This window comes from Oncorhynchus tshawytscha, linkage group LG11 (assembly GCF_018296145.1).
Source record: "Oncorhynchus tshawytscha isolate Ot180627B linkage group LG11, Otsh_v2.0, whole genome shotgun sequence".
Lineage (NCBI taxonomy): Eukaryota > Metazoa > Chordata > Actinopteri > Salmoniformes > Salmonidae > Oncorhynchus > Oncorhynchus tshawytscha.
This window is the reverse complement of record NC_056439.1, coordinates 43038552-43054268: the sequence shown is the minus strand read 5'-3', so window position 1 is coordinate 43054268 and position 15717 is coordinate 43038552. Positions and strand designations below refer to the sequence as shown.

The following is a 15717-nucleotide window of genomic DNA, read 5'->3' as shown; positions in this document are numbered from 1 at the left end:
CCTCTCTCTCTACTTTCTCTCCCTCTCTCTCTACTTTCTCTCCCTCTCTCTCTACTTTCTCTCCCTCTCTCTCTACTTTCTCTCTACTTTCTCTTGCTCTCCATTCTTGCTCTCCATTCTTGCTCTCACTCTCTCCAGGTGGTGGGGATCTTCGCTGGCTTTGGCCTGCTCCTGCTGGTGGCCTCTCCCTTCCTCCTCCTGGCCACACCATTCATCCTCTGCTGCAAGTGCAAGTGCAGCAAAGGAGATGATGACCCCTTTCCCACCTAAACCCCTTTCCCACCAACACAGGCGGGTGAAGAGTCCGCCCCCCCCTCCCCCGCCATGGACCATTTTTTTCCTTTTTTTCCCCCCTATTGCCTCCCTCCAACCTTGGAGTGCTGCTTTATTTAATGGGACTTGGGCCTAGCCACTTCCCAATCCATCACTCCACAGTGTCATGGTGGGAGTGGAGAAGGAGGAGTTGACCCCATGCCCACTGGCCTGGTAGACAAGGTCACAGGTCAGACTTTGAGGAGGACAATGATGCCCCTCTGTGTGGATTTGGGGGCTTGTGTAAGTATACTGTAGCAGGGCCACTCTGAGGCATCGGCTGTGCTTCAGGCAGTACAAGACAAGAGGAGGGTGTTTTATCAAGATGAAGGATAAACACATTAGGATGTCTTGGTCAGGGTTGGGCTCAATTCTAATTGAAGTCAGTCCATTTAGGAATTAAACAAAAATTAAATAATTGATCAAATTGCATTTATTTAAAATTACTTCTCAATAAACTTAACTGTAAACTTTTTATTTCAAAACATTTTACATTTCAGAATTTAAATTTCAAATCACTTCCATGAATTGACTGCCTTCAATTTGTGTTGAGCCTCCCTGTTCTAGATCCTCTCCTCGGGACATTTTCATGCAGGAACAGCTTGAATCGGAGGACCTTTCACTTGAACTCACTTTAATCAAGTTTTGTTCATTTGTCAAACACAAAGGTCCCTCCCCCCACTCTCTGTGTAGCTGTCAACATACAGGAAGTAGCACTGGAGTTACGTGATGACCCACGTTTTGTGTTCACTCTGTTTGCACATGAGACTCCCGTTTGTCACTTTAAGGACCGGGGCGGGAGTTGGGACGTTTTCTCTCTCACTCCCCTGTACAGCACGTTCTCTTGTTGATGTCAGTGTTTTTGTCATCTTTCGCTCTGTTCCAACTATCAGCAAGAAAGTATTAATTTTACAAACTGGATTTGAACTCTTATGTGTCTACAGGTATTTGTGATGGTGTCCCAAACTCACTCTCACGTCCCAATAAGATAATCATGGGCCTGTATTCACACAGTCTCAGAGTAGGACTGCTGATCTAGGAAAGACTAAACGAATCCTAGGTTAGCATTCTTACTCTGAAACACTTTGTGAATACAGGCCCTGAACCTAAGTGTCGTCATCCACACAGACGGAAACAAACCATTTGGAATCAACAGAAGCGACTTCTGTTGTCAAATGGAATACCTGAATATAGATGTCCTGCCGTTTTCATTCCGAGTTCCTCTGAACCCAGATCATCATATTGCTTAGCCAAATATAACAAATGGTTTGAAATCAATTGGAAAAGTAGCCAAAAAGCCACCTTTTAGTTTCCTGAAGAAAAAAAAACATGGCTTTTGTCCAGTTCCGTCCTTGTGAAAGCACACTTAAATAATGAATTTGTTTAATGCATCACAATCAGTCATTAAAACCTGTTTATTGTCAGGTAGAACATAAGAGATGAATTCATGTCTCTCTGATACAAAGATGTCTCTTCATATCCATATCACATTGATGTTGGTCATATATATCCAACTACTGTAATGAACAATAATCCTATACAAATGTTTTTTGTTGTGTGAACTAGTGGAAAACTTGCATATGTTAGTGGTATGGTTGTCAATGTTTTCATTGGGAGAAAGTCGAGAGCTCACTCTCTCTACATGCAGCTAACCTTTGCAGGGCTATTAAAATGTCAAGAACTTCACTAGACTGTTTTGGACACATCCGAAAGCTGCTCTACACATCACTGTATCTATGCAAGTTCGTGCGTTTCCAATCTTACTAGGTCTTGCTAATAGTGTGGTCATATCAAGTGGTCCAGTATGTTATACCAGATTCCCTGTGCCATCTCTTCATACGGTAGTGTTTTACAACAAGGGGGTTGACTTGCATCAGATGTAACATGGGTTTGATTTGACCTATCTGGGAAGCCATATATTAGTTAATCACCGTCATTTGTCCTCATGTTGTTCCATTAGACTGTGTGGTGAGGATGCATGTAGCTACACCGTTTCTCACTCAAACACATTTAAAAGGGCAATCTGCTGCATCCATTTTTTGACTTTTAAATTCATAATATATAGCCATTGATTCATGAAGAATATAACGGTCTCATGAGCTTAGTTCAACTGTAGAAACCAAACTATAAGCTTGTTTTACTCATTTGTAAACACTAATAATTCTATAGCCTCTAAATGGTTAACTATAGTTTTGATATTTAATGGATGGTCAGTCCTTGCATTCATAGCTGTTTTATGAATTTCTACATCTTCTGTTTACCAAAACAGTGGCAGGGTGCCCACTCTTTTTATTGCTTGAACTGAAGATTGAGCTTAAACTCAAGAGATGAGTCATTATCATTCCGTACATCAGTTAGCTACTTTGGAACACATACAGAATACTGAGAAGCTCTTCAGAAGTCCCTGATTTTTAATGTTGCTCTCCTCGTAGCATTCAAATAGGGGCTATGGCAGTTAATGGAACTATCATCAGCAATCACCTTACCTCATGGTAGCCATTCCTTTAAAAACAAAGATAATGTTAGCCTAAATGTTTGAATACCTCGCCTGTAGCCTCATTTTCTTCTAACCCTTAATGCATCAAAGCCCGTAATTCCCAAAAAATTCAGTTGATCTTATTGACCCTTTTCTGTCAGTAAGGAATATAAAGGTTTCAACTGAACATGTGGATCACTGAGCTGACCATGTCTTTGTATGACAATCGTGCCAAGAAGGTCTCTCGTGTGTGGCAATGGTGTAGAGTGAATAGTTTGAAGCGTCTAAGAATTTTTCAAATAAAATCTGCGATCTTGTTTCCGTATGGTGTGGATGTTAATGTTGGAGGTTGAGCCTTGGAATACTCTATGGTGTGACGTGTGCTATTGTTTTGGGTTTCAAGATGTAGTATGTTCATTAAATACTGTAGTTTTTCTGTAATTGTTGAGTTCTTTGAATGGGTTTGGAGATCAGAAGAAATGTAGACGCTATTTCCAGATTTCCTCAACTCGGATTCTTGGAAGGATGGTAATTGCAGGACTATAGGAAATGTAACACTCAACTTGTTTCCACTTCTCTTATCATCCATTTGGTATAGTTGGGATGTTCAGCTGAGAAGAAATGTTGAATATTTGTCCTCTGACTCAACTGATTTAGGTTGCTGGCTTTTCATATGGTTTCATAGTATCTACCAATCAAACGCCAAGGACTCATTCAGTCATTGGTGTCATCTGGTTTCATTCACCATTATGCAGTAAAGGGCCAAAAAGTGTACATTTAAACACCGTTCACCTTGAGGTGATGCCATGCATGTTGCACAATTATTTTCTAAGATTTGATACTTCTATTGCTTTGTCCACATTTCTACTGAGCTGTATGTAGGTTGTCCAAACAATTCCATTGCTCTTGTTTTTAAAATGCATGTTGTACTCTACCACTACTATGCATTTTAAGAACCCATACTATGCCTCTTCATTTTAGGGACTGAAACAAGTCCTTACATTTCTGTCATGACATACTCTATCCTGGCTTTTGAAGTTTGCCTTTTACACTTAAGACACTGTACGTAGGTTGCCTTTGTGTTATACTTGTTCTGTTGGCTTTGATGCAGTTAATCTTACATTTAATTACTTTAAACTATTTTCAACTTTTCAAAAGATGGAACCTTTTAAATTGGCATGTGTGGATGTCCTTCGATAAACCAACATTGTACTTCTCCCATGTATCTACAGTTTCACGAACACTGTGACATGGAATAAATGTGGTTGTTTTTTGTGACTCGTGTCTCCTTTGGACATAAATGTGTCAAGCTTATTCACATTGTCTGATTCACAGTATGGTCATCCAGAATCGTACTGCGCTGGTCCTTTTCAGCAACTATGGGGGATGTGTAAGCAGACCAGTACAACTTGACTTGGCCGTATGATGTGAATAAGGGAATACGTTGAGCACAACGTTGAAAGCGGTATTTTCAACTTCTTTTCAACCAAAAAGTTGTATTTTCAACGTCTTTTGCTCATAGGGAAGTTCTCACTAGTCCTCATCGGTCCCAGGAACATGACTGGTGTAAGTGCGCCCACTGGTGTTGAAAGATGGATGGTACGTTTGTCTTTGTCAAACACAATAGGATATTTTCATTCCAGTTGGCTCTCGGGTCATGTTAAATCTCACTGAAAAGAGATGTGCAAATGAATTTAACAACCTCTGTCAGTGTGTTGGTCTTATTTGAAGGGAGACCTATCCAGTAAACCTTGGCTTTTCCAGTGGTACACATGACTTATTGTATGGATCTTATGTTCCTTCTAGGAGAAACATAAAATAATACACATATGCATTGATACATTCAATCAAATCTATTTGTAGTGTTGCTGCTGACCTTCCCCTCTGCCAGTTCTTGGCTTTGCACTGTGACAGGTTCTCAGAATAAGCCAAGTGTACCTATATTCAGAATAGTCAACATTAATTTCCTGGCACCAGCTCATGAATAAAAGTTGTACCATTCATATCAATTAAGTATGTTTGTATGGTACCATTTGCAATGTTTTGGTCTCAAGGTATTGTATAGCTTTTGGGTTAAATGCATATAGAGTTGAATGTATGGAGGCTGTAAAAACTACAAGAAACTATAGAGTACAGTGACTTGCGAAAGTATTCACCCCTTTCTTCGAAGCAAAAACTGCTCCAGCTCCTTCAAGTTGGATGGGTTCCGTTGGTGTACAGCAATCTTTAAATCATACCACAGATTCTCAATTGGATTGAGGTCTGGGCTTTGACTAGGCCATTCCAAGACATTTAAATGTTTCCCCTTAAACCACTCAAGTGTTGCTTTAGCAGTATGCTTAGGGTCATTGTCCTGCTGGAAGGTGAACCGCCATCCCCAGTCTCAAATCTCTGGAAGAATGAACCTGGTTTCCCTCAAGAATGTCCCTGTATTTAGCGCCATCCATTTCTTCAATTCTGACCAGTTTCCCTGACAATAAAAAATCATCCCCACAGCATGATGCTGCCACCACCATGCTTCACTGTGGGAATGGTGTCTCAGGGTGATGAAGTGTTGGATTTGCACCATACATAACCTTTTCCTTGATGACCAAAAAGCAGAATTTTAGTCTCATCTGACCAGAGTACCTTCTTCCATTTGTTTGGGGAGTCTCCAACATGCCTTTTGGCGAACACCAAACGTGTTTGATTATTTTTTTTTCTGTCCTCTCGTCTGTAAAGCCCAGCTCTATGGAGTGTATGGCTTAAAGTGGTCATATGGACAGATACTCCAATCTCCGCTGTGCGTTATCAGCGTTATCTTTTGTCTCTTTGTTGCCTCTGATTTAATGCCCTCCTTGTTTGGTCCTTGAGATTTGGTGGGCGGCCCTATCTTGGCAGGTTTGTTGTGGTGCCATATTCTTTAAATGTTTTATAATGGAGTTAATGGTGCTCTGTGGGATGTTCAATGTTTAGGATATTTTTTTATAACCCGACCCTGATATGTACTTCTCCACAACTTTGTCCCTGACCTGTTTGGAGAGCTCATTGGTTGTCATGGTGCCCCTTGCATATATTTGTATGTTTCTATGTGTATGTATGTATATTATATATATCTGTGTGTGAGTATATATGTACAGTGGGGCAAAAAAGTATTTAGTGAGCCACCAAGTTCTCCCACTTAAAAAGATGAGAGAGGCCTGTAATTTTCATCATAGGTACACTTCAACTATGACATACAAAATGAGAAAAAAAATCCAGAAAATCACATAGTAGGATTTTTTTAATGAATTTGCAAATTATGGTGGAAAATAAGTATACATACGTCTGTATGTTTGTCTTTTTTTTAATGTGTTTGTATTTGTGTGTGTGTGTGTGTGTGTGTGTGTGTATATTCACTGCTCAAAAAAATTAAGGGAACACTAAAATAACACATCCTAGATCTGAATGAAAAATTCTTATTAAATACTTTTTTCTTTACATAGTTGAATGTGCTGACAACAAAATCACACAAATTATCAATGAGAATCAAATTTATCAACCCATGGAGGTCTGGATTTTGGAGTCACACTCAAAATTAAAGTGGAAAACCACACTACAGGCTGATCCAACTTTGATGTAATTTCCTTAAAACAAGTCAAAATGAGGCTCAGTAGTGTGTGTGGCCTCCACGTGCCTGTTTGACCTCCCTACAACGCCTGGGCATGCTCCTGATGAGGTGGCAGATGGTCTCCTGAGGGATCTCCTCCCAGACCTGGACTAAAGCATCCGCCAACTCCTGGACAGTCTGTGGTGCAACACGTTGGTGGATGGAGCGAGACATGATGTCCCAGATGTGCTCAATTGGATTCAGGTCTGGGGAACGGGCGGGCCAGTCCATAGCATCAATGCCTTCCTCTTGCAGGAACTGCTGACACACTCCAGCCACATGAGATCTAGCATTGTCTTGCATTAGGAGGAACCCAGGGCCAACCGCACCAGCATATGGTCTCACAAGGGGTCTGAGGATCTCATCTCGGTACCTAATGGCAGTCAGGCTACCTCTGGCGAGCACATGGAGTGCTGTGCGGCCCCCCCAAAAAATGCCAACCCACACCATGACTGACCCACCACCAAACCGGTCATGCTGGAGGATGTTGCAGGCAGCAGAACGTTCTCCATGGCATCTCCAGACTCTGTCACGTCTGTCACGTGCTCAGTGTGAACCTGCTTTCATCTGTGAAGAGCACAGGGCGCCAGTGGCGAATTTACCAATCTTGGTGTTCTCTGGCAAATGCCAAACGTCCTGCACGGTGTTGGGCTGTAAGCACAACCCCCACCTGTGGACGTCGTGCCCTCATACCACCATCATGGATCCTGTTTCTGACCGTTTGAGCAGACACATACACATTTGTGGCCTGCTGGAGGTCATTTCGCAGGGCTCTGGCAGTGCTCCTCCTTGCACAAAGGCGGAGGTATCGGCCCTGCTGCTGGGTTGTTGCCCTCCTACGGCCTCCTCCACGTCTCCTGATGTACTGGCCTGTCTCCTGGTAGCGCCTCCATGCTCTGGACACTACGCTGACAGACACAGCAAACCATCTTGCCACAGCTGGCATTGATGTGCCATCCTTGATGAGCTGCACTACCTGAGCCACTTGTGTGGGTTGTAGACTCCGTCACATGCTACCACTAGAGTGAAAGCACCGCCAGCATTCAAAAGTGACCAAACCATCAGCCAGGAAGCATCGGCACTGAGCAGTGGTCTGTGGTCACCACCTGCAGAACCACTCCTTTATTGGGGGTGTCTTTCTAATTGCCTATAATTTCCACCTGTTGGCTATTCCATTTGCACAACAGCATGTGAAATTTATTGTCAATCAGTGTTGCTTCCTAAGTGGACAGTTTGATTTCACAGAAGTGTGATTGACTTGGAGTTACATTGTGTTGTTTAAGTGTTCCCTTTCTTTTTTTGAGCAGTGTATATGATGTGTGTGTATATACAGTGGGGAGAACAAGTATTTGATACACTGCCGATTTTGCAGGTTTTCCTACTTACAAAGCATGTAGAGGTCTGTAATTTATCATAGGTGCACTTCAACTGTAAGAGACGGAATCTAAAACAAAAATCCAGAAAATCACATTGTATGATTTTTAAGTAAATCCTTTGCATTTTATTGCATGACATAAGTATTTGATCACCTACCAACCAGAAAAAATTCCAGCTCTCACAGACCTGTTAGTTTTTCTTTAAGAAGCCCTCCTGTTCTCCACTCATTACCTGTATTAACTGCACCTGTTTGAACTCGTTACCTGTATAAAAGACACCTGTCCACACACTCAATCAAACAGACTCCAACCTCTCCACAATGGCCAAGACCAGGGATCTGTGTATGGACATCAGGGATAAAATTGTAGACCTGCACAATGGGCTACAGGGATGGGCTACAGGAAAATAGGCAAGCAGCTTGGTGAGAAAGCAACAACTGCAATTATTAGAAAATGGAAGAAGTTCATGATGACGGTCAATCACGCTCGGTCTGGGGCTCCATGCAAGATCTCACCTCGTGGGGCATCAATGATCATGAGGAAGGTGAGGAATCAGCCCAGAACTACACGGCAGGACAGGGTCAATGTCCTGAAGAGAGCTGGGACCACAGTCTCAAAGAAAACCATTAGTAACACACTACACCGTCATGGATTAAAATCCTGCAGCACATGCAAGGTCCCCCTGCAGTAGATGGTATAGAGTACAGTATATACATATGAGATGAGTAATATTGGGTATGAAAACATTATATGAAGTGGCATTGTTTAAAGTGGCTAGTGATACATTACATCAAGATTGCAAGATGTAGTAGATGGTATAGTGTACAGTATATACATATGAAATTAGGAATGTAGGGTAAGTAAACATATAAAGTGGCTAGTGATAAATTGATTACATCAATTTTTCCATTATTAAAGTGGCTGGAGTTGAGTCAGTATGTTGGCAGCAGCCACTCAATGTTAGTGATGGCTGTTTAGCAGTCTGATGGCCTTGAGATGGAAGCTGTTTTTCAGTCTCTCGGTCCCCGCTTTGATGCACCTGTACTGACCTCGCCTTCTGGATGATAGCGGGGTGAACAGGTAGTGGCTCGGGTGGTTGTTGTCCTTGATGATCGGGTGGTGTAGGTGTCCTTGAGGGCAGGGGGTTTGCACCCGGTGATTCCTTGTGCAGACCTCACTACCCTCTGGAGAGCCTTCCGGTTATGGGCGGAGCAGTTGCCGTACCAGGTGGTGATACAGCCAGACAGGATGCTCTCGATTGTGCATCTGTAAAAGTTTGTGTGTGTTTTTGGTGACATGCTGAATTTCTTCAGCCTCCTGAGGTTGAAGAGGCGCTGCTGCGCCTTCTTCACCACGCTGTCTGTGTGGGTGGACCATTTCAGTTTGTCCGTGATGTGTACGCCGAAAAACTTAACTCTCCACCATCTCCACTACTGTCCCGTCAATGTAGATAGGGGGCTGCTCCCTCTGCTGTTTCCTGAAGTCCACGATCATCTCCTTTGTTTTGTTGACATTGTGTGTGAGGCTATTTTCCTGACACCACACTCCGGAGGGCCCTCACCTCCTTCCTGTAGGCCGTCTCGTCATTGTTGGTAATTAAGCCTACCACTGTAGTGTCATCTGCAAACTTGATTGAGTTGGAGGCGTGCATGGCCATGCAGTCGTGGGTGAACAAGGAGTACAGGAGAGGGCTGAGAACGCACCCTTGTGGGGCCCCAGTGTTGAGGATCAGCGGGGTGGAGATGTTGTTACCTACCCTCACCACCTGGGGGCGGCCCATCAGGAAGTCCAGGACCCAGTTGCACAGGGCGGGATCGAGACCCAGGGTCTCGAGATTGATGACGGGTTTGGAGGGTGCTATGGTGTTAAATGCTGAGCAGTAATCGATGAACAGCATTCTTACATAGGTATTCCTCTTGTCTAGATGGGTTAGGGCAGTGTGATGGTGATTGTGTCGTCTGTGGACCTATTGGGGCGGTAAGCAAATTGGAGTGGGTCTAGGGTGTCAGGTAGGGTGGAGGTGATATGGTCCTTGACTAGTTTCTCAAAGCACTTCATGATGACAGAAGTGAGTGCTACAGGGCGGTAGTCATTTAGCTCAGTTACCTTAGCTTTCTTGGGAACAGGAACAATGGTGGCCCTCTTGAAGCATGTGGAGACAGCAGACTGGGATAAGGCTTGATTGAATATATCTGTAAACGCACCAGCCAGCTGGTCTGCGCATGCTCTGAGGACGCGGCTGGGGATGCCGTCTGGGCCTGCAGCCTTGCGAGGGTTAACACGTTTAAATGTTTTACTCATGTTGGCTACAGTGAAGGAGAGCCCGCAGGTTTTTTTAACGGGCCAGGTCAGTGGCACTGTATTGTCCTCAAAGCGAACAAAAAATGTTGTTTAGTCTGTCTGGGAGCAAGGCATAGTGATCTGCGACGGGGATGGATTTTCTTTTGTAGTCCATGATTGACTGTAGACCCTGCCACATACCTCTCATGTCTGAGCCGTTGAATTGCGACTCCACTTTGTCTCTGTACTGACACTTCGCTTGTTTGATTGCCTTTAGGAGGGAATAGCTACACTGTTTGTATTCGGTCATGTGTCCGGTCACCTTGCCCTGATTAAAAGCAGTGGTTTGCAAGTTCAGTTTTGCGCGAATGCTGCCATCAATCCATGGTTTCTGGTTTGGGAATGTCTTAATAGCCGCTGTGTGTACAACATCACCGATGCACTTGTTAATAAACTCGCACACTGAATCAGCGTGTTCGCCGCAATGCGGAACATATCGCAGTCCACGTGATCAAATCTTGAAGCATGGAATCCGATTGGTCGGACCAGCGTTGAACAGACCTGAGCTCGGGAGCTTCTTGTTTTAGTTTCTGTCTATAGGCTGGGAGCAACAATGGAGTCGTGGTCAGCTTTTCCAAAGGGAGGGAGGGGGAGGGCCTTATATGCGTCGTGGAAGTTAGAATAACAGTGGTCTAGGGTTTTGCCAGCCCTGGTAGCACACTCGATATGCTGATAGAATTTGGGGAGCCTTGTTTTCAGATTAGCCTTGTTAAAATCTCCGGCTATGTATTTGTGTATGTATGTATGTATACATATGTATTTTTTTCTGTGTTTGTGTACATATATATATTTATAAATGTGTGTGTGTGTGTGTGTGTGTGTGTGTGTGTATATATCTTTTTTTTTTTAACTTTTTATTTAACTAGGCAAGTCAGTTAAGAACAAATTCTTATTTTCAATGACGGCCTAGGAAAAGTGGGTTAACTGCCTGTTCAGGGGCAGAACGACAGATTTGTACCTTGTCAGCTCAGGGTTTGAACTTTCGGTTACTAGTCCAACACTCTAACCACTAGGCTACCCTATATATATATGTGTATATATGTGTGTGTATATATATATATGTGTGTATATATATATGTGTGTGTGTGTATATATATGTGTGTGTATATATATCACACACATTAACATATATGTACACACACACATATATATATATGTATGTATATATTCTGGGATCATGTGACACTTAAATTGCACACAGGTGGAGTTTTTTTTAACTAATTATGTGACTTCTGAAGGTAATTGTCTACACCAGATCTTATTTAGGGGCTTCATTGCAAAGGGGGTGATTTTTTTATTTAAAAAAAATATATATATATTTTTAAACAAGTCATTTTTTTTCACTTCACCAATTTTGACTTTTTTTGTATGTCCATTAAATTAAAATATTACAATTACAGGTTGGAATGCAACAAAATAGGAAAAACACCAAGGGGATGAATACTTTTGCAAGGCACTGTATTTGCTCACTAAAGCTATTGAAAAGCCTTCTGCATCAATCTCTACTTCTCTTCACACATTGTAGCCCTGTCAAACCAACACCTGCTCTTCAGCTCTTTGTTAATCACTCTCGTTCTCTCTCTCCCCCTCTCTCATTGTGCTTCCATTTCCTGCCAGATGTGGGTCTGGGAGTGTCAAGCAGACGAGCCTGAAATGAAAGCGCTAACGCCAAATAACAACCCAGTGATATATCATCCCCCAGCAGCTGTTCTCTGTTTGGAAGGTCTCCGCCAATCGCAGGGTCCGGCCGCAGGAAGCACCATCTGTGGGCTCCATGGCGACAGGGTTCCGGGTGCTGAGGCTGATGGGTTATCTGGAGCGAATGAAGTGAGGAGAGGAAGCCAGAGCCAGGCCCTCACACCTGTACTGTATGGTACACAGAGTCCTAACATCACAGGTGTGGGCCGCTGGGCCGCAGGGCTGGGTTTACCCACTGCTCTGCCAAGGCCTTCCTCTGCTCTCTCCTGTACTTAATCTTTGGTGTAAAGAGAGGTTACTTCTTTGTCCTTGTGTCTTTCTGTGAAAAGTTCCACTAATAAAATGCTGTACAGTCTCTAGAGTGAACCTGCATAGTAATTGGAATGTGCTAATTTACAGGCAGGTAGGTTCCTAAAGTCTTAATTTGTTTTGTAAATATTTTTATGTACACACATATATATGTACTTAACCCAAACCTCTTCATATCATGATAGATTTTACACTGAGTAAACAAAACATTAAGGACACCTGCTCTTTCCCATGACCTAGACTGACCAGGTGAATCCAGGTGAAAGCTATGATCCCTTCTTGATGTCACTTGTTAAATCCACTTCAATCAGTGTAGATGAAGGGGAGGAGGCAGGTTAAACTCAATATTAGGGAAGTGTCCTTTAATGTTTGGTACACTCAGTGTATATTACCTTAGATATGATGCTCTTCAGAACCTGCCTGTTCTCTCAGAGGTCCTCTTCCGTGGTTTGTAACAGATTGCTGGGACTGGGAAGCAGCTGTAGACCTGGCTGTGTAGGGACTGGACTGGAATGGTGATGGTATGATGTTGGAATTTCTCATCTTCTCCAAGTTGCGACTTGAAAGGGTAGCCCTTAAAATGTCTTGAAAGCGATTTGATATTGTAAAACAGGCCCCCAGGTGCTGCCCAGCTGGTATTGGAGTGAGCCCATCTCAGAGATGTGAACCCTATGAGCAAAGCTTTGATTGGAAAATAATGCTAGCAAAGAGCTCCTTTTTGGTCATCAGTGGCACTGAGTTATTTTAGAACTTGAGATAAGAATGTCACATTGAATGGCAGTTAATTGTCAACCCATGTTCAGGCAATGTGTTTGTCAGTGATGACTGATTTGAATATGCCAATGAATGATTTACATGAAATGTAATGGGTAAGTAATACACTGTATTAAAATGTCTTTCTCCCTCAACTAAAGTCTGTCAGAATAATACAGATGACAGTTGATTACTTACTCAGGCCTTAACTTCATGTACAGTTTCTGTTTCAGTGCCTTCAGGATTCAAGGGGGTGAGAAAGCACAACTTAACTTTTGCAATGCAAGTAGTTCATCATTTTACACCCCCTCATATTCACACCACATGGTTCAATCAATTACCCAATGCGGAAAGTTCTCACTTTCAAGGTGTTGCTGATGATCCATTTCTCGTTCTTAGTTTTTCTTAATTGTCCATAATGTGTATTGAAATGAATTAATATGATTAACAAGTAGCAAGTGGTTATTTTTGTCATTCCCACTTTCACTTTGAAAGATTTAAGGAGTGCAGCACTCTGGCAATTAAAAGTCTCTTTACTTACAGGAGTGCAGAACTCAGCAATGAAAAGTCCCTTTACTTACAGTATCCAACTTTTACAATTTAACATTATCACTTAAACTCGCTAATTTGTTTAATTTAACATGTATCCGTTATTTTTACCACCTCCTATAACACATTAGATTCAGAGCAGTGAGCTGTAAGAAATGCATATAATATCAGTAGGATATTACTAACACTTTCTGTTGTTGAACAGTATATTGCCATCATCTGGACAAATTGATGGTGTTGAATTTTGCTTTTTTTATCTAACAGGATTCAAATGTTCTATTAATCTCAGTTATGTTCTTAACCCCACAAGTCTAGGTAAATGTTAGGATGGCTGCGTTTACACAGGCAGACAAATTCTGATCTTTTTTACTGAAAAAGATCTGATGTGATCGGTCAAACGACCAATCAGTGGGAAAAAAAAATCAGAATTGGGCTGCCTGTCTAAACGCAGCTGATGTTATCTAAATCAGTAAATACTTGATACTTTTTATGTTTTTCTGTCTTTCTTGGATATTTTGGGGCTTTAATTCAAGGGACATGTAGCCTTCCAAGGTGAATGCTATAGATCCGTTTGCCATGAGAGGGAACTAGAGTTCCATCATCTACAACACAGACAACATGCCGACCACCACCCCGCCCCCAGCCAACCTCCCAGGACACAGACAACATGCTGACCACCACCCCGCCCCCAGCCAACCTCCCAGGACACAGACAACATGCTGACCACCACCCCGCCCCCAGCCAACCTCCCAGGACACAGACAACATGCCGACCACCACCCCGCCCCCAGCCAACCTCCCAGGACACAGACAACATGCCGACCACCACCCCGCCCCCAGCCAACCTTCCAGGACACAGACAACATGCCGACCACCACCCCGCCCCCAGCCAACCTTCCAGGACACAGACAACATGCCGACCACCACCCCGCCCCCAGCCAACCTTCCAGGACACAGACAACATGCCGACCACCACCCCGCCCCCAGCCAACCTTCCAGGACACAGACAACATGCCGACCACCACCCTGCCACCAGCCAACCTCCCAGGACACAGACAACATGCCGACCACCACCCTGCCCCCAGCCAACCTTCCAGGACACAGACAACATGCCGACCACCACCCCGTCTCCCAGAACGCTGTTCCACAGTAACACACATTATGTGACTGAGAATCGGAATATAGAGCTAACCTAACCTGACCACAAGAGGTGCTTCAGGTGAACGACTCATAGCAAAATGGCTTATTTAGGAGTGTCTAACATTCAGCGTTTGATATTGACAAGCAACGTATAGAGCTGATAATGATTTCTCATTCTGCGTGGCAAGAGCTATCTTTTACAGCATATTGAGAAACATTTCGTAACGCTTCAGCGTTCCTGAACCATATACCCATATATTGCTCGGTTTCCACAGCCAACACACTGGAGGCATACAGGCCGCTATGATGCGTGGACAGGGGTTGTTTGTTTCCCACACATAGATGAATGGAGCACACACGTTGCCATTGGGGATTCCACCTAAAGGTGAAAGGTTAATAATGAGAACGGTGATGTGACTCAAGCTATGACCAGAGGCCATTGTGCTTCACTAAGTGATCAGTTGACATGTTGTGATCAGTTGACATCAGTTTTCTCCCAGCATGCTACAGTGCTGCTCTTTGTCCACACCACCAATGACACCTATTAACTTCCTGTGGTTTGACGTGGCCTTGGTCCTCCCGTGTTGTGTGAGAAAAGCAGAAGAAGGCTCTTTGGCCTCCGACTGACAAAGGATGCACTTATTTGTGGTTTTACAAACATCTTCTTGCGCACTTGACAAGATATTCTGCACGTCACACCATTCATTCAATTCTGGGATTGATGTATAAATTAAGGTAAATGCTCCTGTGCTACAAGACTGTTATTAACTAGTAATTCAATTGAATATTCTGACAGAGAAACACAAATGTATGTTTTACTGCCATAAACTTCCAGTTACCAGTCCAAGTACTGATTGGATTGATTGGGGGGGAAGGTAGTGGTTAGAGTATTGGGCCATTAATTGAAAGGTTACTGGTTTGAATCCCCGAGCCAACAAGGCTCTCTCGATGTGCCCTTGAGCAAGGAACTTAAGACTAATTGCTCCTGTAAGTCACTCTGGATAAGAGTTTCTGCTAAATGACTAAATTGTAAAGTTCTTGCTTTTGTGTTGCACCAAATTCACCTCATATCAACCTCATACCGAGCCTCTAAACTTTCCAGTTCATGTTAAAATACCAGAGGTAGTGCATTCATGA

At 43.2% G+C, this 15717-nt stretch overlaps 1 protein-coding gene across 9 annotated transcripts in view; it reads left to right on the top strand.

Annotated features, from left to right (window-relative positions):
* LOC112262029 (probable E3 ubiquitin-protein ligase RNF144A-A) overlaps positions 1-12185 on the top strand; it is a 90926-nt gene extending 78741 nt beyond the window's left edge. For 7 of the 9 annotated variants that reach the window (XM_024437700.2, XM_024437694.2, XM_024437698.2 and 4 more), the window contains one exon: positions 11750-12185. In XM_024437700.2, the coding sequence (XP_024293468.1) occupies positions 11750-12106 (357 nt within the window). In that variant the 3' untranslated portion in view covers positions 12107-12185. Of the gene's footprint in view, positions 1-138; positions 4067-11749 lie in introns of those variants that run through there. The other 2 variants (XR_002955269.2, XM_024437701.1) reach the window with 2 other exon arrangements.
* The last annotated feature ends 3532 nt before the right edge of the window (positions 12186-15717 follow it).